The sequence below is a fragment of the Sorex fumeus genome, unplaced genomic scaffold (genome assembly GCF_029834395.1).
Source record: "Sorex fumeus unplaced genomic scaffold, SorFum_2.1 ptg000122l, whole genome shotgun sequence".
NCBI classification, from domain to species: Eukaryota; Metazoa; Chordata; class Mammalia; order Eulipotyphla; family Soricidae; genus Sorex; species Sorex fumeus.
The window spans coordinates 61,960,015-61,978,740 of NW_026606179.1; the positions used below are offsets into that span (position 1 = coordinate 61,960,015).

Genomic DNA, 18,726 nt, shown 5'->3' on the forward strand with positions numbered 1-18,726 from the left:
GGCGCGAGGGAGGACCCCTGGGGCGACCGGGGGGACGCCTGAGGCGGGGGCGCCCGGAGGGGTTGGATCGTGGGGGGGGCGCGGGCGCCTGGGGGCCGGGGCCGGAGCCCGGGGGCAGGAGTGCCGGGGGGCGGGCGCGTGGGGGGCGTGGGATCGCCTAGGGGGCTGCCCGGGGCGGCGGGACCCCCTCCTCCGCTCCCCCCCGCCCCCCGGCCCGGCCCCTCCGCGGGCGCGCGGCGGCGGCGGCGGCGCGGCGCGGCGCGGCCACGTGCGGGCCGGGCGCGGGTGGGCGCGGGCGGGCGCGGGCGGCGCGGGTGGGCGCGGCGGGGGCGGGGCGGGCGGGCGGGGCGGGGGTCGGCGCTTCCGGCGCGGGGGGGGCCGGCGGGCTTCCGGGCGGCGGCGGCGCGATGTGCGAGCGGGCGGCGCGCCTGTGCAGGGCCGGCGCGCACAGGCTGCTCCGGGAGCCGCCGCCGCAGGGCCGCGCGCTCGGGGGGCTGCTGCGCTGGGTGGGCGCCAGGATGGGCGAGCCCCGCGCCCCCGCCGCCGCCGCCCCCGCCCCCGCCGCGCCCCGGCCCGGACCCCCGCCCGCCGCGCCGCCCGGCGGCACCGCCGTCATCCTGGACGTGAGTGCGGACCCCGCCCCGGGGCGCGACCCCCGCGCCGGCCGCCCGGGGGGGCCCTCCCGGGCAGGGGACGGGGCGGGCGGGGGTCCCGGCGGGCCCGGGCCGACGCTCCCCTCTTTGCAGATCTTCCGCCGGGCGGACAAGAACGGTGAGTTTCCTCGGACCTGGAGCCGCGGGTGGTGGTGGTGGGGGGCGGACAGCTCCGAGTTTGTCCCCGGGGCCTCAGTTTCCCCGTCCGTAGGACTGTAACACGCCCAGACCCTTCCCGGGGCCCCCCACCCCTCACGTCCATCCTGGACAGCCCCGAGTGGACGGCGGGCGAGGGCCCTGCCCAGCGCCGGCCCGCGGGGTGCGTGACCCACCTCCCGCCTGGGCACAGCTGCCCTCGCACCCGTGCCACGCGCGGGGGAGCAGGAGGAAGGCTTGTCACATGCCTGCCACACGCCTGCCACACACCAGCACACGCCTGTCACACGCCTGTCACACCTGCAAGGCCTGTCACCTGCCTGCCACACACCTAACACGTCTGCTACATGCTTCTCTCATGCCTGACACATGCCTGTCACATGTGCTGCCTGGCCAAGCCTGGGGACACGCCCCCCAGCCAGCACGGGGCCCTGCCCAGCCGGGGTGCGCTCCTGGGGGCAGGTGGGGGCTGGGGGCACCCACTGCCCCCCGCTGGGCCGACAGCAGCAGCCTGCGGGGGTCTCTGAAGCCCGTGGGGGGTGTGCGCGTGTGTATACACATGTACCCCTTGTGTGCACCTGCATGTGTACACACGTGTGATGAGTCTGTGCGCTTAGTGGCATGTGCGTGCCTGTGTGTGCCCCAGCGCCCGTCTCCTCGTCCTCTCCCGGTCAGGCCCCCCCAGACAAGGCTGCAGGGGACCCACGTGTGGCCCCTTGAGGCCCGGGGACCCCCCCCACCCCTGGGACAGGGCTGGTCCTGCCTGCCCCAGCTCTGCCACATGGAAGTCGGAATGGGTGCGGTGGGCGTGCAGTGTAGACGGGTGTGCGGTGTAGACAGGGACGCCCAGAGCAGCCCCTGGCCTGTGGGAGACCGGCTCTGCGGGCTCAGCTGGGCGCGGGGGTGGAGGCGGGACGGGCTGGCCCCCCGCCTGGGCGCTTTGAAGGCCGGGAGCATCGGGGGCGCCGCCGCAGGGGGCCATTAGGACTGGCCGTGCTTTGAAGGTGAATGTCAGCCGCTCGCGGGAGGGGCAGTGCCCGGCTGGCCATCACTCCTGCTGCCCACGCAGGTACCCGGCCAGCTGCTTGCCCCCGGAGCCGGCCGGCCTGTGCGGGTGTGCGGTGCACCCCCCTCCAGCAGGGCCCCTCCTGCACTGACCCCTGCCGGACGTGGGCTCGTGTGCATGTGTGCATGTGCAGACGTGTGCATGTGCATTTGCACACGCGTGTGTTTTGCATGTGTGTGCGCACGTGTGCAGTGGGGGCGAGGCTGGCTGGGTTTCTGGGAAGAGTAGCACATCTGAACTTGGTAAACACCTTCGTTGGCAGAGCAGATGCTGGTGGCAGCCTCCCCCCGCACCCCCCACGCGCCCACGGGCACGCACACACACACACACACACGCATGCACGCACGCACGCACGCACGTTTTCAGGCCTCCTTCCCACGCCAGAGCAGGCCGCGAGAAACCCGGGTAGGTCGGTGCCCGCGTCTGCCTCCCGCCCGCCGTCCGCTGAGGACAGACAGTGGCCCCCTGCTGCCCGCTCCTCTGGTGGGGCGAGGGAGGGGCCCAAGGGCAGTTCCAGCCACCCCCTCTCGGGAGGCCAGGACGGGGGTCTGCTGCAGGCAGAGGCCAGGCGGGCGGGGTGCCCTCTGCGGTGTGGGGGTGCGGCCGCCCAGCGCCCCTCTCCGCAGACGACGGGAAACTGTCCCTGGAGGAGTTCCAGCTCTTCTTCTCGGACGGCGTGCTCAGCGAGCAGGAGCTGGAGGGCCTGTTCCACGCCATCGACTCGGACAACACCAAGTGAGCCCCCCGCTCCCCACACCCCCCTCGGCCCCGCGGGGACGGTCAGCGCAGGCCGGGGCTGGGGCAGGCCAGGCTGAGGCTGTTCTGGGTCATGCAGCGTTACCTCCTGGAGTCCAGGACCCCGCATGGGCTCCTTCTGCAAAGCCCTCCCTCCTGGGGCGCCCCAAGCACGCCCCTGTCCGGCAGACCGGGGAGGACCGCCCCGGGCAGCACCTACCCCTCCTCCCTCTGCCCCCCAACCCGTTTTCCTGGCAGCGGTGGGACGGCTTCTTGCAGAGTTGCCCCTGGCCTGGCCCCCTGCGCACTGCCCAGCCCCTGGGGACAGACCCTGTCACTCCGGAGGGGCATCGGGCCCGGGCTGCAGGGGACTGGCCCGGGGGGCTCCCAGCCCAGACCCCTGCTCCTCGCCTCGGGGCGTCTGCCTGGACGGGTCCCTGAGGCACCCACACCCTCTCTCTCTGCAGCCATGTGGACACGCAGGAGCTGTGTGGTGAGAACCCACCGAGCTGGGGTGTGTGGGGTCGAGCCGTGACCCCTGACCCCTGACCCCAGCCCTCCTCAGATTACTTTGTGGACCACATGGGGGACTACGAGGACGTGCTGGCCTCCCTGGAGGCCCTGAACCACTCGGTGCTGAAGGCCATGGGCTACACCAAGAAGGTGAGGCCGGCGCCCACGCAGGCATGGGGGATGGAGGGGATGGGGGGGAGGGCGTGGGGCGTGGTCGCGAAGCCCGTGGCACCTGCGGTTCTGTGCTGGTTGCCACGGCAGTAGGGACTCCCCCGGTCACCCCAGGCCTGTGTCCAGTGGGCCTCAGCCTTCTGTGTGTGGGTGGCAGCTGGGCCCAGGGACATCACGGCTGCTCTGGCCCTTGCTGCTGGGCCAGCTCCAGGAATAGGCCCGCAGGGGCCAGGGGTGCGGGGTGCAGGGCATGGGGGGGGGTCGCAGTGGCCACGCCCCTATTCCCGCATCTTCTCTGGCTGTCGAGAATGGCCCGTGCTTGGTTTATCCGAGTTCTGTTCGGGGCCACAGAGGTGGTGCCGGGGGCTGTTGGCTTGAGCTGGGCTGGCCTCGCCCCTGCCCGATCTCGGCCCGCGTGGGCGTCTTTGCTCCGTGGACTCCGAGGACAGTGCCCGCCCGCGCCTCGCCTCCCGCCGGCCTCGCGTCCTGGCCCGTCCTCCTCCCCCTGCCGTTCCTCGGCTAATTACAATATTAATAACCCGGTTTAGAGCCTCCGCAGCCTGTTTGGTGTTTTTTCCTCCCGCTTTGTTCCTCCCTGGAGGTGGCTGCGTGTTTTCAGATGCTTTTGGTATTCCAGAATGATCTCCGATCTTGCCCAAGTCTGGCGGGGTGGATTCTATTATTAGGTCCTCTCCGGGAACAGCCCTGGCTCCCGGGACCAGCCCCCCGGGCCGGGCCCTGAAGGACGGGCGGCTCCCCCGCTGGTGGGCACGGCCTCGCCTCTGTCTGGGCCCCACGCTGCTCCCGGCCAGAGTCTGCAGGGCGGCGACAAGGCTTGCGGGGGTCCCGGCTCATGGCCCGGCCCTGCGTGGTCCCCGTCACCACTCAAAAGAAAGAGGCAGAACGGCATCCAGAATGTTACTTATTTTTCTTTAGTTTGGGGGCCACACGACAGTGCTCCGGGTCACTCCCGGCTCTGCACTCGGGAATCACCTCGGGTGGTGCTCAGGGGACAATACAGGATGCCGGGGATCGAACCCTGGTCAGTCTCAGGCAAGGCAGAACCTTCCCCACTGTACCATCTCTTCGGTCCTGTTGGGGGCACACCTGGCAGTGCTCAGGGCTGACTCCCAGCTCTGTGCTCAGGGCTGACTCCAGGGTTTGTACTCAGGGCTGACTTCCGGCTCTGTGCTCAGGGCTGACTCCCGGCTCTGTGCTCAGGGCTGACTCCAGGTTCTGTGTTCAGGGCTGACTCTTGGCTCTGTGCTCAGAGCTGATTCCTGGCTCTGTGCTCAGGGCTGACTCCCTGCTCTGCTCAGGGCTGACTCCTGGCTCTGTACTCAGGGCTGACTCCCGGCTGACTCCAAGTTCTGTGTTCAGGGCTGACTCCCAACTCTGTGCTCTGGGCTGACTCCCGGCTCTGTGCTCAGGGCTGACTCCCGGCTCTGTGCTCAGGGCTGACTCCAGGTTCTGTGTTCAGGGCTGACTCTTGGCTCTGTGCTCAGAGCTGATTCCCGGCTCTGTGCTCAGGGCTGACTCCTGGTTCTGTACTCAGGGCTGACTCCAAGTTCTGTGTTCAGGGCTGACTCCCAACTCTGTGCTCTGGGCTGATTCCCGGCTCTGTGCTCAGGGCTGACTCCTGGCTCTGTGCTCAGGACTGACTCCTGACTCTGTGCTCAGGGATCACTCCTAGCTCAGTGCCCGGGGATCTAACCCAGGTCTTCCTCATCAAGGCAAGTACCATCACCGTGGTACTCTCTGGCCCCCAGATGTTTTTTCAATGTAAAACGAAGATTTTTAAATTCCTGATTTATTTTCCCATTTTGGGGCTACCCCAGAGGTGCTCAGGACTTGGCTCCTGGCTCTGCACTCAGATCACTCCTGGCGGTGCTCGGGGATCGAACCCCGGTGACCCGTGTACCAGGCCAGCACCCTCCCCCCTTGCTATGGCTCCAGCCCCAGATACATATTTCAAACGTAGAATAGACTGAAGATGAAATTCCTGTTTCCGTGTCAGACGTTGGTGACGTGAAGTCTTTCGCTTTCTTAGGACACACTCTGCCTCACGGGTAGGAAGCGGCTATGATCATTTTACATGTCAAACACACTGAGGTAGCTCAGGAAGCGGGCACAGTAGGAAGACCCAGGGTACGAGGGCGGCCCCAGTGGTCACCCCGACGAGCGTGGTCCCTGCTCAAAGCCCCCCTGCCTCTCAACACTGACCGTGGGCGGAGGCCAAGTCCAGTTGGTGAGGAAGCACCTTGCACAGCTCCCGGCCTGCCCCCCAGTACTCGGACCCTTGGAGCCGCCCCCAGTGCTCGGGGCCTCAGAGCCGCCCCCAGTACTCGGGCCGCGGCGCCTGGTTGAGAATGTTCCATCTCCACCAGTCGCTGGCCTGTAATTATTTCTGTTTCTGTCTGTATCTGCCCTGCGGTCAGCGTGATTCTGGCCTCATCAGGCACTTCCCTGTCGTCACTTGGAGGAGAGGCAGGGCTTGTGTTCGCTGGACGCTGGTGGCCCCTGGACACCTCGGAGCGCGGGGGCCTGGGTTGGGGGTCTCGGGGCCGGTTTCCGTCTCTGTCCTCAGGGCTTTGCTAAACCCGCTCTTGAAGGTGAAACTCCGCCTGCTGTCACGCTGGCCCTGGAGGCGTCCAGGACCCAGGGCTGTGGGCGCAGCCCCAAAGCCGAGCCCCTTGTCCGGGTCCCACGGGTGCCCCGCCTGCCTCTGTGAGCCAGCCCAGAGCAGCACCAGGGTGCCCAAACTAGCCTGGGAGATCCATGCAGGACTTGATTTTCGCTTTGTTAGGGGGCCATGCCTGGTGGTCCTGGCTCACTCCTGGGGGGCCGGGCCGGCCTCATGCGAGGCAGGCGCCCTTCCACTGTGCTGCCCTGCCGGACCCCAGGGCACCTTCTGTCCACCTCTGCGTCCTGCCTGGTGACCCAGGGGGTCACAGCCCAGGGTTGCCGGGCACCGGATCAGCTCCTTACACCGCGTATCCATGGAAACCCCAGCCCTGGCCAGGCGCCACCATCTCCCCGTCCTTTGATGTCTCTCAGGACACAGAAGCCCCCGACTTCCCGGAGAGGGTGTGTGCCGGGTTAGCCAGACACCCGGCTGCAGGCAGCACCTCCCCCCGGCCCCTGGGGTCCCGGGTCCAGGCACCTCCTGTCCCACAGGGCGTGCGTTCCATCTCCTCGTGCCGTGTGTCTCTCTCGTACCCGTGATCCGTGGTTTTCTGTGAAGAAGTCGCCACCTGGCTCCCTCGGCTCCCTCCCGGGTACTTGGCACTCAGGCTGAGCTTTGAACGAGCCGTTGCTTGGGTTCCGTTTCTCTCTCTCGTGTCCCATCATCTGCACATAGAGGCCGTAGGCTTTCGTGTGTTGGTTTTGTTGTTGGATGCCGGATACTTCCAGGAGCCTTTTCAGAGGGTTTTCTGAGACTCGGAGCACGTCGCCTGCGTACGGTGCAGGTCTTGACGGCGTTGCTAGTCTGGGTGCCCTGAATTTCTAGCTCTTGCCTCACTGTTGTGGCGAGTGTCCCCGGATAGTGGGAGTGGTGAGTGGGCAGCCCCGTCTCCTGCCCGCCTTAGCGGGAGCCATTCAGCTTTTCCCCTCCATGTCTGAGTGGGGTGTGAGTGTTGGGGAAGACCCCCGCCCCCGTGGACTGAGTTTCTCACGGTCGGTGGTTGGGTCTTGCCGACGGCTTCTCTGCATTCGGTTGGCAGATACTCAGGCGGGTTCTTACAGCGGCTCTTCAGGGCTGTGGGTGGAGGTTCCCGTGGGGTCAGGGTGGGCCCCTCTGCCTCCCCGGCCGGGGTCACAGCCCCTCTCTGGCCTCCCTGGCGCTCCTGGGGTTTGGGCCCCTTTCTCTCACACTCGCTCTTTCTGCCCCCTGCAGGCTGCACGGGGTGGGGGGGACCTCACTGCCCCCAGGACAGTGGCAGATGGTGCGTGAGGGTCTCTGGGCCCGCCTGCAGCTGGGGGCGCTCTGCCCCTCCCTCCTTCGCGCCCCCCCCGTCCGAGGCCTTTCTCACTCTGGCGCCGCAGGTCAGGGACCCGCCACAGGGATACAGGGTCTGCCCCGGCCTGGGCTCGTTCCACGAGGAGGGGCTCGTGGCCCCCACCCTGGTGCTATCCTGCTATCCTGCCAGGCCTTGGAAACTCCCCCAGAGCCTCTGAACCTTCCCACGCTGGGACCCCCCCAAAGCCCCTCAAAGGAGAGGAAAGAGGGAGAGTGAGTTCTTCCTCCCGAAAACGTCATCCCTGAAACCCCACCAGCATCTCCACCGTCCGCATCATCCTTATCACTGTTAACGTGTTCACCATTGGCACCGTCACCACCTTGGGCTTCTTGCCACCAGCCGTTGTTGCCTGCCACGGCTGTGTCCCCCCCACCCCCCATCCTCCCCCTGCCGTCCCAGGCACAGCTGGTGTCACCCTCCTGTCCACCACAGCAGCTCCCGCTCGCCGCTTTCCTGGGCTGGGCGCTGTGTGTCCATCCTGTGGTCCTCTCGCACTCAGACCCTGGACAGCGTAGAGCCGGGGTGGGAGCAGGCCCGGTAGGGGAGTCCCGCAGCCCCCCCTGCCGACGCCCCTCCCCCCCGGCTCCCTGCAGGTGTACGAGGGCGGGAGCAGCGTGGACCAGTTCGTGGCGCGCTTCCTGCTGAGGGAGACGGCCAGCCAGGTGCGCTCGCTGCTAAGCTCCGTGGAGAGCGCCGTGGAGGCCATCGAGGAGCAGACCAGCCGCATCCGGTGGGTGGGCGCGCTGGGGGGGGGGCTCTCTGTCGGGGTCTTTGGGCCACAGGCCAGGCCGCAGTCCCTGAGGCCAGCTGAGCTGCTAGGGTTGGCGGCTCGGGTCCAAGACTGGCCCAGAGCTCCCTTTCCTGTGTCTGACCCTCACGCCGAGCTGGAGGGGCCCGCCTGGTTCTCCAGCAGTGCTCGCTCCTCTCGAGGCTCAGGTGCTGGCATCCGCACGGGCACTCCAAAGCCCCTAGGTGACCAGTCTCACTGCGGCCTGGGGAGCACCGACTCTGGACCCCAGCCCCTCCCTCCCCTGGGGGGCGCCAGCGTCCCCTACCACCCCGACAGCTGGCTGAGCTCCTGGGGTCCAGGACATGCCCTGGGCAGCAATCCTGAGGCGTGGAGTGGGGCGGGCACTTGGGCACTGAGTCCCGGCCCTCTGGGTACGCGGGGCGGTGCCCCGGGCATCCTGACATGTCCCAAAGCAGCTGGCGCAGGACAGGGGTGTGGACACAGGACCTGCCCGATGTCCCCTCGTGAGTAGGCAGCCTGGTCCCAGGCAGGTCCCGTGTGGGCAGCCCCCACCCACCCATCATGGCTCCCGGGGGCTTCTGTGCGCTCCGGCCGCGGTTGACCCTAAGAAATGTGAAGAGTGCTTTGGGGGCACCACGGGCAGAGCATAGCACAGCGGGAGGGCGGCGGGTTGGACCCCCGGCATCCCATATGGCCCCCCGAGACCGCCAGGACTGATTCCTGAGCACAGAGCCAGGAGCCACCCTGAGCATCGCAGGGTGTGAGCTAAAAAAAAAAAAAAAAACTGGCTAAAACCCCAGGCGGGGTGTCGGGGCCTGCTTCCTCCTAAGATGCGCCCACCCGCAGGCAGAACCACAACCTGCCCAGCTGCCGCGCGGTGGAGGCCTGGCCCGGGAGCGCCCCCCACCCCTACGCCCCCAACCACAGGCTCGTGGCCACGGAGCCCGGAAAGAGCCTTCTGCCCGGTGAGCTCACGCGGGCGCGGAGGGCGCTGACCCGGGTCCCAGGACCCTGGGCCCTGGGGTGCCCAGGGCGTCGCCGCTGCCCCTCAGCGCCCTCTCCCCCAGGCACGCGGGACCCCCCGGAGGACGGCCTGGAGGCCCAGGTCAGCCGCTTGGCGGGGCTGATCGCGCGGCTGGAGAGCAAGGTAAGCCCCGCGTGGCCGTGGCCGTGGCCAGCACCGTGGGCCGCTGACGCGCGGGCTGTGGTGGGGGCGGCCCCCTGGGACCTCTCAGGTGGCACAGGGTTGTTTTTTTTTTCCGTTTGGGCTGCGCGCAGGGACCCACCCGGGTGCGGGAGGCCGGCCCGGGTGGGCTGCGGGACGGCGCCCGCCCCGCCCTCCCCCGCGGCCCCCAGACTGCGTCTCTCTTCCGCTCTGAATTTTCCACTTGGTTTGCAAAAGGGCAGACAGATGGGCACTCGGGTGGCAAGCGGAAGCGTGGGCGGGGCCGCGCCGCGGGAGGCTGAGCTGCAGGGGGAGGGGCCCAGGCGGGACCCCCACCCCTCCGCAAGGGCTCGGCGGGACCCTGGGGCCGTTGTCAGGGCAACGCGGAGGGCGCCGGCCGGGAGGGCAGCGCTTGGAGCTTATTTTTAGCGTCGCCGTCACCCTGGCAACCGAGCGGGGGCGGGGCGGGGCCTCGGATCGGCTCCGGCTGGGGAGGGGGTCGCCCCGCGCCGGACCCCCTCGCGCCCTGCCCGCCCGGGTCGTGGGCGGGCGAGGCCTGCAGCGTCCCCGTGCCGTGTCGCGGCAGGCGCTCTGGTTCGACCTGCAGCAGCGGCTCTCGGACGAGGAGGGCAGCGACATGGTGAGGCCGGTGCCCGGGTCCCCTGCGCGCGCCCGGAGGTGCCCGGGGGGCGGGGGCGGGGCGGGCGGGCGGCACGCCCGCAGCCCCGCTCACCGCGCGGGGGTCCAGCACCTGCAGCTGGTCCGGCAGGAGATGGCCGTGTGCCCCGAGCAGCTGAGCGACTTCCTGGAGCCCCTGCGCCAGTACCTGCGCGCCACGGCGGCCGCGGGCACCTGCTTCCAGTGAGGGCGGGGCGGGGCCTATCGGGAGGGCGGGGCCGGAGGGGCGGGGCCTCGCGCACCTGCTTCGGAGGGGCGGGGCCTGCTCTCGGGGAGGGCGGGGCTTCGTGGGCAGGGCCTGCTTCCAATTGGGGGAGGGGCGGGGCCGCGGGGAGGAGAGGCGCTCTGTGGGCGGGGCCTGGGCTCGGGGAGGGGCTTCGTGGGCAGGGCCTGCTTCCAATTGGGGGAGGGGCGGGGCCGCAGGGGAGGAGAGGCGCTCTGTGGGCGGGGCCTGGGCTCGGGGAGGGGCTTCGCGGGCAGGGCCTGCTTCCAATTGGGGGAGGGGCGGGGCCGCAGGGGAGGAGAGGCGCTCTGTGGGCGGGGCCTGGGCTCGGGGAGGGGCGGGGCTTCGCGGGCAGGGCCTGCTTCCAATTGGGGGAGGGGCGGGGCCGCGGGGAGGAGAGGCGCCCTGTGGGCGGGGCCTACTTGAAGGGGCGGGGCCTGGGCTCGGGCTGCGGGAGCGTCCCCGGGGTCCGCGGCCCCCCCTTTCCCAGCCTGTCCCCTGCAGCGTGGCCGCCGTGAGACTGTCCGATGGCTTCACCTTCGTCGTCTACGAGTTCTGGGAGACGGAGGCCGAGTGGAAGAGGTGGGTGCCCCGGGAGCGAGACCCGGCTCCGGGAGCCGTGCCCCCTCCCCCGCCGGCCCCGGGCCCCGCCCCCGACCTCTGCGCCCGCCCCCGCAGGCACCTGCAGAGCCCCGCGTGCAAGGCCTTCCGGCACACGAAGGTGGACACGCTGAGCCAGCCCGAGGCGCTGGCCCGGATCTCCGTGCCAGGTGTGCGGGGGGGCCAGCCCGGGCGGGGCGGGCGGCCCCCGCGCCTCCTCACTCTCGCCCCCCACAGCCGTCTGGTGCACGGTGGGCCGCGAGTGACCGGCTGCCGCGGCCGCCCAGCAGCTCCCCGAGGACCCGCTTTTTCTAGAACTTTGGTATACGAGCATCGTGCACCGGCCGCCGCCGCCGCCGCCGCGGTGGATGCAGCCCCCGGCCGCCCGGCCCCGCCCCCTCCGTGCATGCCCCCACCCCCTCCCGGTAGGAGCCCACGCCCGCCCGTGGGGGCCGCGCGGCCAATAAACCCCGCTGGCCACAGCCCGCGTCCTGCCTCGTGTCCGCGGCGACCGGGGGGCGCGGGAGGGACCGGCCGTGGGCCCGCCTGCAGGGCGGAGCCCCAGATGCGCGAGCTCGGGTTCCTGTTTACGTTTGGGGCAGGGATGTGATGGGTCAGCGACGGGAGTGGACAGTGTCCCCCCCACGGAGAAGCAGCGGCTGGTTCCCTGGGCGGCCGGGCTGGAGCAGGTGGCCGGGACCCCAGTGAAGGCTCCCGGGTGGGCGGCGGGGCCGAGTCACTCCTGAGACTCCTGCCAAGCGTGCCCTGGTGTCCCCCGCCCACCCGGCCTCAGTTTCCATTCTAGGAGGCGGGAGAGGCTCCGCTCTGGAGGGCGGGCGCCCCCTGGTGGCAGCAGCGGGTACTTTCCCCTCGGCTGGGCGACACCCGTGCAGTTCCCTCCCTGAGCTTGGCCCCGGGGTGGCACAGCTGCTGACGGCTGCCCAGGGGGCCGAGGCAGTGACACCATGAACACCCCTGACCCCCCCAGAGGGAGGCACTCCCAGGTCGCACCGAGCAGCCACACCTCCGGCAGTGCTCCCAGTCAGCCTCCTACATTGGCCCCGCAGGGTCAGCACGAGTGAGGACTCGGGGCCACGGCTTTGCCCCTTGCTGGGAAGGACACGCAGCGAGCGAGGCCATGGGTGGGCAGGCAGACCCTCGGGAGCCAGAGAGCCTGGCGCCCAGCCGTGTCCCACTCCCACACTGCCAGTTCATCTGGGCGGGCTTCCAGGAGCGGCTGGCAGCAGTTGCGGCTGGGAGGGGCACATGGGCATGGACCGGCCCCCAGACTGCCAAGCACAAAGATGGACACCCAAGGGCGGGAGGAAGAGGGAACGTGGGCTGATTCCGGGGACAGCAGCGATACCCAGCGGGGGGAAGCCCCTGGCTCCCCCAGGGACTGCAGGCGGGCGGGCGGGCACAGCTGCTCCCATGGAGGCGGTCAGCTCAGACCATCCCCTGCCAAGTCTCCAGACATCTGTGGGCACCATGTCCCCCCGCTGCTCTTGAACCCGGCAGGCGGCAGCCAGGCAGGCCCCCTGCTGCCAGCGGCACCGACAAAGTGGGTGTCCCTTCCCGAGGCCCCTCCGTCCACGCAGCTGCCAGGACGCTCAGCACAAGCCTCCACGCAGGACCCACAGCCCCATTGCCACCTTGCCCTTGGCACATGCTCAGGCTTCCGGAAGGGTCTTGGTGGGTGCAGGGAAGGCTGCAGGGGGTCCCCGCGGGGAAGGGGTCCAGGCGTCCTGGGAGGGTCTGCTCTGTCTCCCCGTGGCCAGGGCCACCCCCCGCGGGCAGCCCGAGGCGTCCGTCTCCCTCAGACGAGCTCCAGCACCGCCGCGGCCGTGCTCTGCCCGAAGATGAAGGCCCCGGCCAGCACCGACACGGCGCCCCAGGCCTCCAGGCCGCGCCTGCAACAGAGGCCACGTCCGCCAGGGGCTCAGGGCCCGGCATGCAGGGGTCTCTGCTCACCCCCCACGTGTGCTTCCGTAGAACGGGGCCCAGAGGCACGAGCTGCCCACCCCTCTCGCCCCTTTTCCCATATTGGGGGGTGGGTGCAGGCCCCCAGGAAGGAAGGGGCCGGAGGGAGAAGATACTGGGGACCCCCAAATGCAACATGGGCAGGGCCTGGTCGAGCCCACGGCCGCCACATGCCCTCGCAGGCCCCTGGGACCCTCTAACCAGAGGGAACAAGCCCAAGCGTGCACTGCGGGGCACAGACCCCTGGGGGTCGGCCGTGCCTCGGCAGGAAGGGCAGGGACCCCCGAGACCCCAGGACCCATCGGGGCCCCGCAGCACCTCTGCACAGAAGAGAGGGCGGGCCCCGGCCCGGCCCCCGCAGCCCTGCAGATGCCCCACAGAGACTCACCGGGCTCCTGGTCCGATGGGTTCGTCGCCCACGGCACAGATGAGGCACAGACCTGTGAGGGGGTGGGAGGTCACCCCGCAGCACACACAGGCCAGGACACCCCCCCGCAGCCCCAGGGTCAGTGTGCTGCCTCGGACCCAGGCCCCTGCCACTGCCCCTGGTGTGGGTGGGGAGTTGGGCGGCACCCACTGTGCCCAGGAGTGAGTCCCGCCGCCCTGCAGCCTGGTCCGGAGGCCTGGCCGGGAGCAGCACTTCAGCCCCACCCTGGGGGCCGCCGCGAAGGCCTCCCCTTCTTCCACAGCCCGCCGGCGGACGGCTGCTTCTCTTGTGGGGCTGAGGACCCGGTCCCCCAAGTGCAGTGTGTGCTGCTCGCAGCTCTCAACATGGGCTCACTGGAGAGCTCATGTCGCACTGGCAGAGCGCCTACTGTGTGCACAGCACTACAGTGCGCATGGCATCTACTGCATACACATCTGTTGTGTATATATATATATCTACTGTGTGCATAGCTTAGCACCTAGTGTATACACGTCTATTGCACACGCCTAATATGCACAGCACCTACTGTGCGTACAGCACCTGCTGAGTGTACATCTGCTGTGTGCATAGCACAGCACCTACTGTGCACACAGCACCTAGTGTACGCATGGCACCTACCATTGCACACACCTACTGTGCACAGGACCTCCTATGAGCACGCCACCTACTGCATACACACCTATTGCACACATCTGCTCTGCACAACTCCTACTGTGCACACGGCACCTACTGTATACGTATGATTGCACACACCTATTGTGTACACAGCACCTACTGTATACACACCTACTACTGCACACACCTACTGTGCATGGCACTACTGTGCACACGGCACCCACTGTATACACACCTATTGCACACCTACTGTGCACAGCACCCGCAATGCGCATGGCATCTACTGTATACACATCTGTTGCACACACCTGCTGTTCACATGGCACCTACTGTACGCAGGACCCCACTGGAAGCAAAACAGTGTACAATGCAGCTGCTGTACACATAGCACCTACATGTGCTTGCTGTGTACAGAGCACCTACTGTGTGCAGTCACCCCCACCCACAGGTCTGAGACCCCACCCTCAGCCCCAGCCACTCTCACACCACCCTGCTCTGAGCACCCATCTCGGCTCCCAGCCTGGGCGACCCTGGGCTGCTCCGGCAGACATCCCTGGCTCACACCGAGGGGTGGAGGGGAGACGGGGAGCCAAGCTGGCGGCAACCTGGGCCTCAGTGCTCCCATATCCGTGCCAGAGGCGGGCGGGCTCCGCCTGCTCTCCCGGCCCCGAGGCGCCCCCTGGAGAGGCTGGCCAGCCCAGCTGTCCCCTGGCCGCTCACCTGGGAAGATGAAGATGAAGAAGGCGCTGAGGCCCCCGATGACGCCGATGATGTCGCCGAGGTCGGGCAGGAGCAGGGCCATGGCGAGCGTCACGGCCACCCACAGGGCGGTCAGGAGCCCCCGGCCGGCGGGCCCCGCGGGGTCAGCCAGGGCTCCACAGCAGCTCCTCCGCCACAAGTCCTGCAGCACCGACCTGGGGCCGCGGTGGGCTGGCGGGGGCTCCCCACACCCCCCACACCCCCGCGGGCAGCATCCCGCAGCCGCAGACTCACCTCCCCAGGAAGACCACGATGGGGTACACGGTGACCACGGAGGCCACGAACAGGACGCGGGCCGCGAGCACGGCCGGGTCACTGGCCGGGTAGCTCAGCAGGATGTCGGCCGAGGCCTCCGCCCCGAACGTCAGGAAGCCGAACACCCCTGCGGGCGGGAAGGTCCAGCACCCCCTCGCACCTGCCGCCTGACGGAAGCTTCTGGAAGGTTCCACCCCCGCGGTTCTGAGTTGCCTCCTGCCGATGGGCAGGAGCTGTGGGAGCCTCAGAACTGGGAGGTCCGGGCTCCCCCTCGGCCTGTCCGGGCAGACATCACGGAGCAAACGGCCCCTTCCCTTCTCAGCGCGAGCCTTCCACACTCACCCCCCACCCCGGGGCGCCCAGGATAAGCCCATTGTCCAGGTGGGAAAAACTGAGGCCCACGGCACCGATGAATGGCCACAACTGCTGGGCAAGCTGGGAGCTGAGCCACGTGCAGGAAACCCAGAGCCCCAGTTTCCTCTTCTCTGGGGGGGGGGTGCTTTCCCGCCCCCGGGCAGCTCCCGGGGCCCCCGCACCTGTCAGGGAGTAGATGAGGCAGCAGGCCAGCAGGGACAGCCCCGAGACCAGGGCCCAGTGGCGCAGGTCACGGCGACGCATGCTGCTGTACACGGACACGGCGGCCTCGTGGCACTGGAAGACATGGATGGGTTCCGTGGCTGTGGGTCAGGCCCAGGCGGCGGGGGCGGTTCTGGGCGAGGCTGTGCGGGAGGGCCCCGAGGCTCAGGTCAGGGCCACACGGGCAGGGTGGGCTGTGGCGAGGCGAGACCCCTTGCCTGGGGAGCCCACCACGAGAGGCGCGGGGGGGGGGGTCATCACTGCAGCTGTCACAGTGACCTGCACGCGGGGCTCCTGCAGGGGGCTCCTGGGGGCGGTGGGAGCAGGGAGCCCCTGCAGGGACCCCTGGGAGCTGGGGGTACTGCCTGCCCCGAGGCCCCTTTGTGTGGGCACCAGAGAGCCCAGGCAGGCAGGCAGGCAGGCAGAAGTGAGCAGGCGAGGGCTCCGTGCGGTGACGCCCGTGTCCCCCATGAGTGTGGCCCTGTCCAGGACCCCGCAAGCCGCGGGCCAGGCAGCAGCCCTGGGACCACCCAGATCTAGCGCAGGGGAGGGCGGGCTGGGGCCCTGTGAGGCTGCTTAAGAGCCCGCAGACCTGGGCTCGTGATGCAGTCTCCCCACGGGGTAGGGAGGTCTGCACTCCCCCAGCAAGGCCTGGGGACCGGCAGTGTGTGGGGGGCGTGCCCTTCCCCACCTCCCCCTGCGACCTCCACGCCCCACCCACTCCCAGGAAAACAAGCCTCAGCTGCTAGAGGGGGGAGGGGGAGGGGGCCCAAGGAGGCGTCCCGGGGTCCTGCCCTGACCCCCCCCCACCGCCAGCCCCTCTCCACTCACCCCTCCCCAGCCGGCTCAGCCGCAGGACCCCCTCAGAGGGAGAGAGGCATCTGCCCAGGGCTGAGAGGGGTCAGAGGTCGGGGTGCCCAAGGCCAGGCCGAGCCCACCACACAGAAGCATCTGCCCGAGCCGCAAGCGGGCGACCCCCTCCCCCACACGCTGCTGGATCCGGCTTTAGTGCAGGTCACCAGGCACTGCTGCCCCCAGCACGGGAGGGACCCCCACAAGCCCACCTCACCTGGAAGCCGAAACAGATGGTGGGGAAGACGGCGAGGGCCGAGATGCCGGGGGCGCGGCTGCAGGGAGAAGCCGGGTCAGAACCACGGCCCCACCTGGGCCAGGCGCCCCCCCGGGCTCTAAGCCTGTCCCCTGCCCCCCCGGGCCGCCCCGGGAGCCCGCATCCTGCTGGCCATCTGTTGCCCCTGGCCAGGGACACGCCCCTGGGTGTGAGGACAGACCACGGCACTCCCAGCCACCCTGAAACTCACCTGGGCGGGGGGGCCGGGCTGCGGGAGGGGCCGCGGGGGCCCCAGGTAGTACTGAGCCACGGTGAGCAGCGCCAGGTAGCAGGCGGCCAGCGTGCCTAGGAAGCTGAGGGCCCAGGGGAGGCCACTGGTGGGCAGGTCCAGGTCCCCCAGGTGGGGAGACTGCCCAGGGCTGGACAGGCTGGACAGGACCCCCGATACCAGGTGGACGGGACCCCTGATACCAGGTGGACAGGACCCGATACCCGGTGGATGGGACCCCCATACCAGGTGTTAGGGAGACCAGTTGCGCCCGGGCCGGGTCCCGGGGGTGGCCAGGCCCCCATGGGCGCACCTGCTGAGCGTGTGGCCCCGGATGTGGCGCGGGGCGGACAGCGGCAGAAGCAGCAGGGACACGAGGCCCAGGGCGAAGCGCTGGTCCAGGTACCAGGGCCGCGGGGCGCCGGGCAGCAGGGAGCTGCCCACTGCGGGGACAGGGACAGTGACCTCACGGGCCGCTCACCCCCGCCAGGGCGGGACCCCACCGCGACCCCCGGACCTTCGCTGCCTCTCGGTGACGCGCCCCCCCAGGCGGAGCGGAGCTGGGGACAGACCGGAGGGTCTGACTTTGTCCCCCTGGGAAGGAGCCCACGGGTGGCGGAGTCGGGGCGGGCACCCACTGCCTGCGTGAGGCTTCCAGTGATGGAAACCGCTGCGGCGAGGCACCCCGGGGGCCGGGCACGCCCCTGGTGAGGCTGAACTCCCCCAGCCCCCCGAGAGGGGCAGAAACGGGGTTTGTCGTGGGGGCGGTGGGCTGAGGAGAGGGGAATCTGCCGCCCGCAGGGGGGGGGGTCCGGGTCCCCACGCGGGGCCGGTGGGACTCACGCTTCTCCAGCTGGTCGCCGATGACCCTGAGGAGGGCGGCGGCGATGAGGAGCAGGTTGGCCGTGAAGCAGCCCTCGCACAGGCGGCCCAAGGCCCGGCCACACAGCGCCGCCACCACGCCCTGGTAGGTGGTCTGGCCGCTGACAGCGGCCGCGTAGCCCAGGGTGAGCAGCCCGCTGACGAGGAAGACCAGGGACACCTGCGGGCAGGGCGGTGGGCAGGGTCTGGCCAGCCGGAGACCCCCACCCCGCCCTGCAGAGTACAGCTGGGCCCCACCGGCGCGACCTCCGGGTGCAGACGCCTCCCGGCAGCCTTGAGTCTCCTCCCTGCCTCCCGGGGCGCCCAAGGCCCTGCAGGCTGGGGTGGGGGGCCGGGCCCCCAGGGCTGCTGCTCTGCCCTGACATTCAAGTGGGAAAACGAGAGCCGGAGAGCCGCCCCCATTATCGCCGAGTGTGGCTCCCAGCCCAAACCAGTGATGAGGTAATGCTCCGGGCGTGTCCCAGCCCCGAGGGCCGCAGGCTCGGCACCCCGGGAGGGGCCGGGCTCTCAGGCCGCCTGGGCCCCCTCAGTGGTGCCCTGGAAACCGCCCGTGCCTGAACCCCGAGTGGACGCCCTGAGAAGGCACAGCAAGGCGCTTGCCCGCTGACCCCCGGACCCAGCCTGCCGGCCACGCGCGTCTCCCTGCAACCCTCCCACCCCCAGCAGGCGGAGGTGAGTCCCGGCCCCCAGCCCTGCGTGGGCGCTTACCAGCTCCACCAGCAGTGCAGGCAGCAGCCCCCCGGCCCTGTGGAAGGCCCAGGGGAAGGCGAGCAGGCCGGCGCCCAGCGCAGACTTGAGCAGGATGACCACGGCACCCGCCGAGGACAGGCGGGCAGCAGGGGGCGGCTCCCCCGCGAGGTCGCCGCTTCCTGGGCTCTGCACCCCCATGGCCGGCAGGGCAGGGGTCCTCACCCGCCCTCCCGGCTCAGTCCTGGGCCGGGCCAGTTCTGACACCAGGTGGGACCCACCGACTCGGGCCGGAGACAGGCCCGGCTTTGGTGGCCAACAGCTCAGACTCGCTCCAGGGGACCGGGAGGGAAGAGTCCAGCACTGCCAAGGGGTCACCTCCCGAGCCTGAGCCTGAGGTGGAAGAGTCCTGACTGCCCCTGGCCGGAAAAGGGGGGGGGGGGACAGGCCACAGCTGTGGGCGGAGCCTCAGGAG

General features: G+C 69.7%; 3 protein-coding genes across 3 annotated transcripts in view; 2 read left to right on the forward strand and 1 right to left on the reverse strand.

Moving 5' to 3' along the window:
• The window catches only part of CDH13 (cadherin 13), a 1,034,759-nt gene extending 1,017,659 nt beyond the window's left edge, over positions 1 to 17,100 (forward strand). Inside the window, exon 15 of the mRNA XM_056135632.1 lies at positions 17,088 to 17,100. The gene's annotated coding sequence lies outside the window, so the exon portion shown is untranslated. The remainder of the gene's footprint in view (positions 1 to 17,087) is intronic.
• NECAB2 (N-terminal EF-hand calcium binding protein 2) lies at positions 377 to 11,060 on the forward strand. The gene is made up of 13 exons (XM_056135637.1): positions 377 to 623; positions 747 to 771; positions 2,502 to 2,610; positions 3,078 to 3,103; positions 3,176 to 3,273; positions 7,910 to 8,046; positions 8,914 to 9,032; positions 9,135 to 9,214; positions 9,819 to 9,872; positions 9,981 to 10,093; positions 10,638 to 10,715; positions 10,812 to 10,903; positions 10,971 to 11,060. Exons 1-13 carry the CDS (start codon positions 408 to 410, stop codon positions 10,997 to 10,999), a joined length of 1,176 nt encoding a protein of 391 aa, XP_055991612.1. The 5' UTR covers positions 377 to 407; the 3' UTR covers positions 11,000 to 11,060.
• Positions 12,539 to 18,452, reverse strand: SLC38A8 (solute carrier family 38 member 8). Its single transcript, XM_056135636.1, has 10 exons — positions 18,273 to 18,452; positions 17,526 to 17,724; positions 16,996 to 17,125; positions 16,696 to 16,767; positions 16,415 to 16,508; positions 15,306 to 15,420; positions 14,749 to 14,896; positions 14,476 to 14,669; positions 13,102 to 13,153; positions 12,539 to 12,643 (listed from the first exon to the last, which is right to left on the reverse strand). Exons 1-10 carry the CDS (start codon positions 18,450 to 18,452, stop codon positions 12,550 to 12,552), a joined length of 1,278 nt encoding a protein of 425 aa, XP_055991611.1. The 3' UTR covers positions 12,539 to 12,549.
• Between the last annotated feature and the right edge of the window lie 274 nt (positions 18,453 to 18,726).

What these genes read in the sequence shown, in the direction of transcription:
- NECAB2 (XM_056135637.1), top strand. Translation starts at nt 408, where the DNA reads ATGTGCGAGCGGGCGGCGCGCCTGTGCAGGGCCGGCGCGCACAGGCTG. An exon ending in ACGAGGAGGGCAGCGACATG is followed by an intron (nt 9,873 to 9,980) that starts GTGAGGCCGGTG and finishes GCGGGGGTCCAG; the next exon opens with CACCTGCAGCTGGTCCGGCA. An exon ending in ACGGAGGCCGAGTGGAAGAG is followed by an intron (nt 10,716 to 10,811) that starts GTGGGTGCCCCG and finishes CCGCCCCCGCAG; the next exon opens with GCACCTGCAGAGCCCCGCGT.
- SLC38A8 (XM_056135636.1), bottom strand. Translation starts at nt 18,452, where the DNA reads ATGGGGGTGCAGAGCCCAGGAAGCGGCGACCTCGCGGGGGAGCCGCCC. An exon ending in ATCGTGGTCTTCCTGGGGAG is followed by an intron (nt 14,670 to 14,748) that starts GTGAGTCTGCGG and finishes CCGCGGCCCCAG; the next exon opens with GTCGGTGCTGCAGGACTTGT. An exon ending in CCCATCGGACCAGGAGCCCG is followed by an intron (nt 12,644 to 13,101) that starts GTGAGTCTCTGT and finishes CCTCTGTTGCAG; the next exon opens with GCGCGGCCTGGAGGCCTGGG.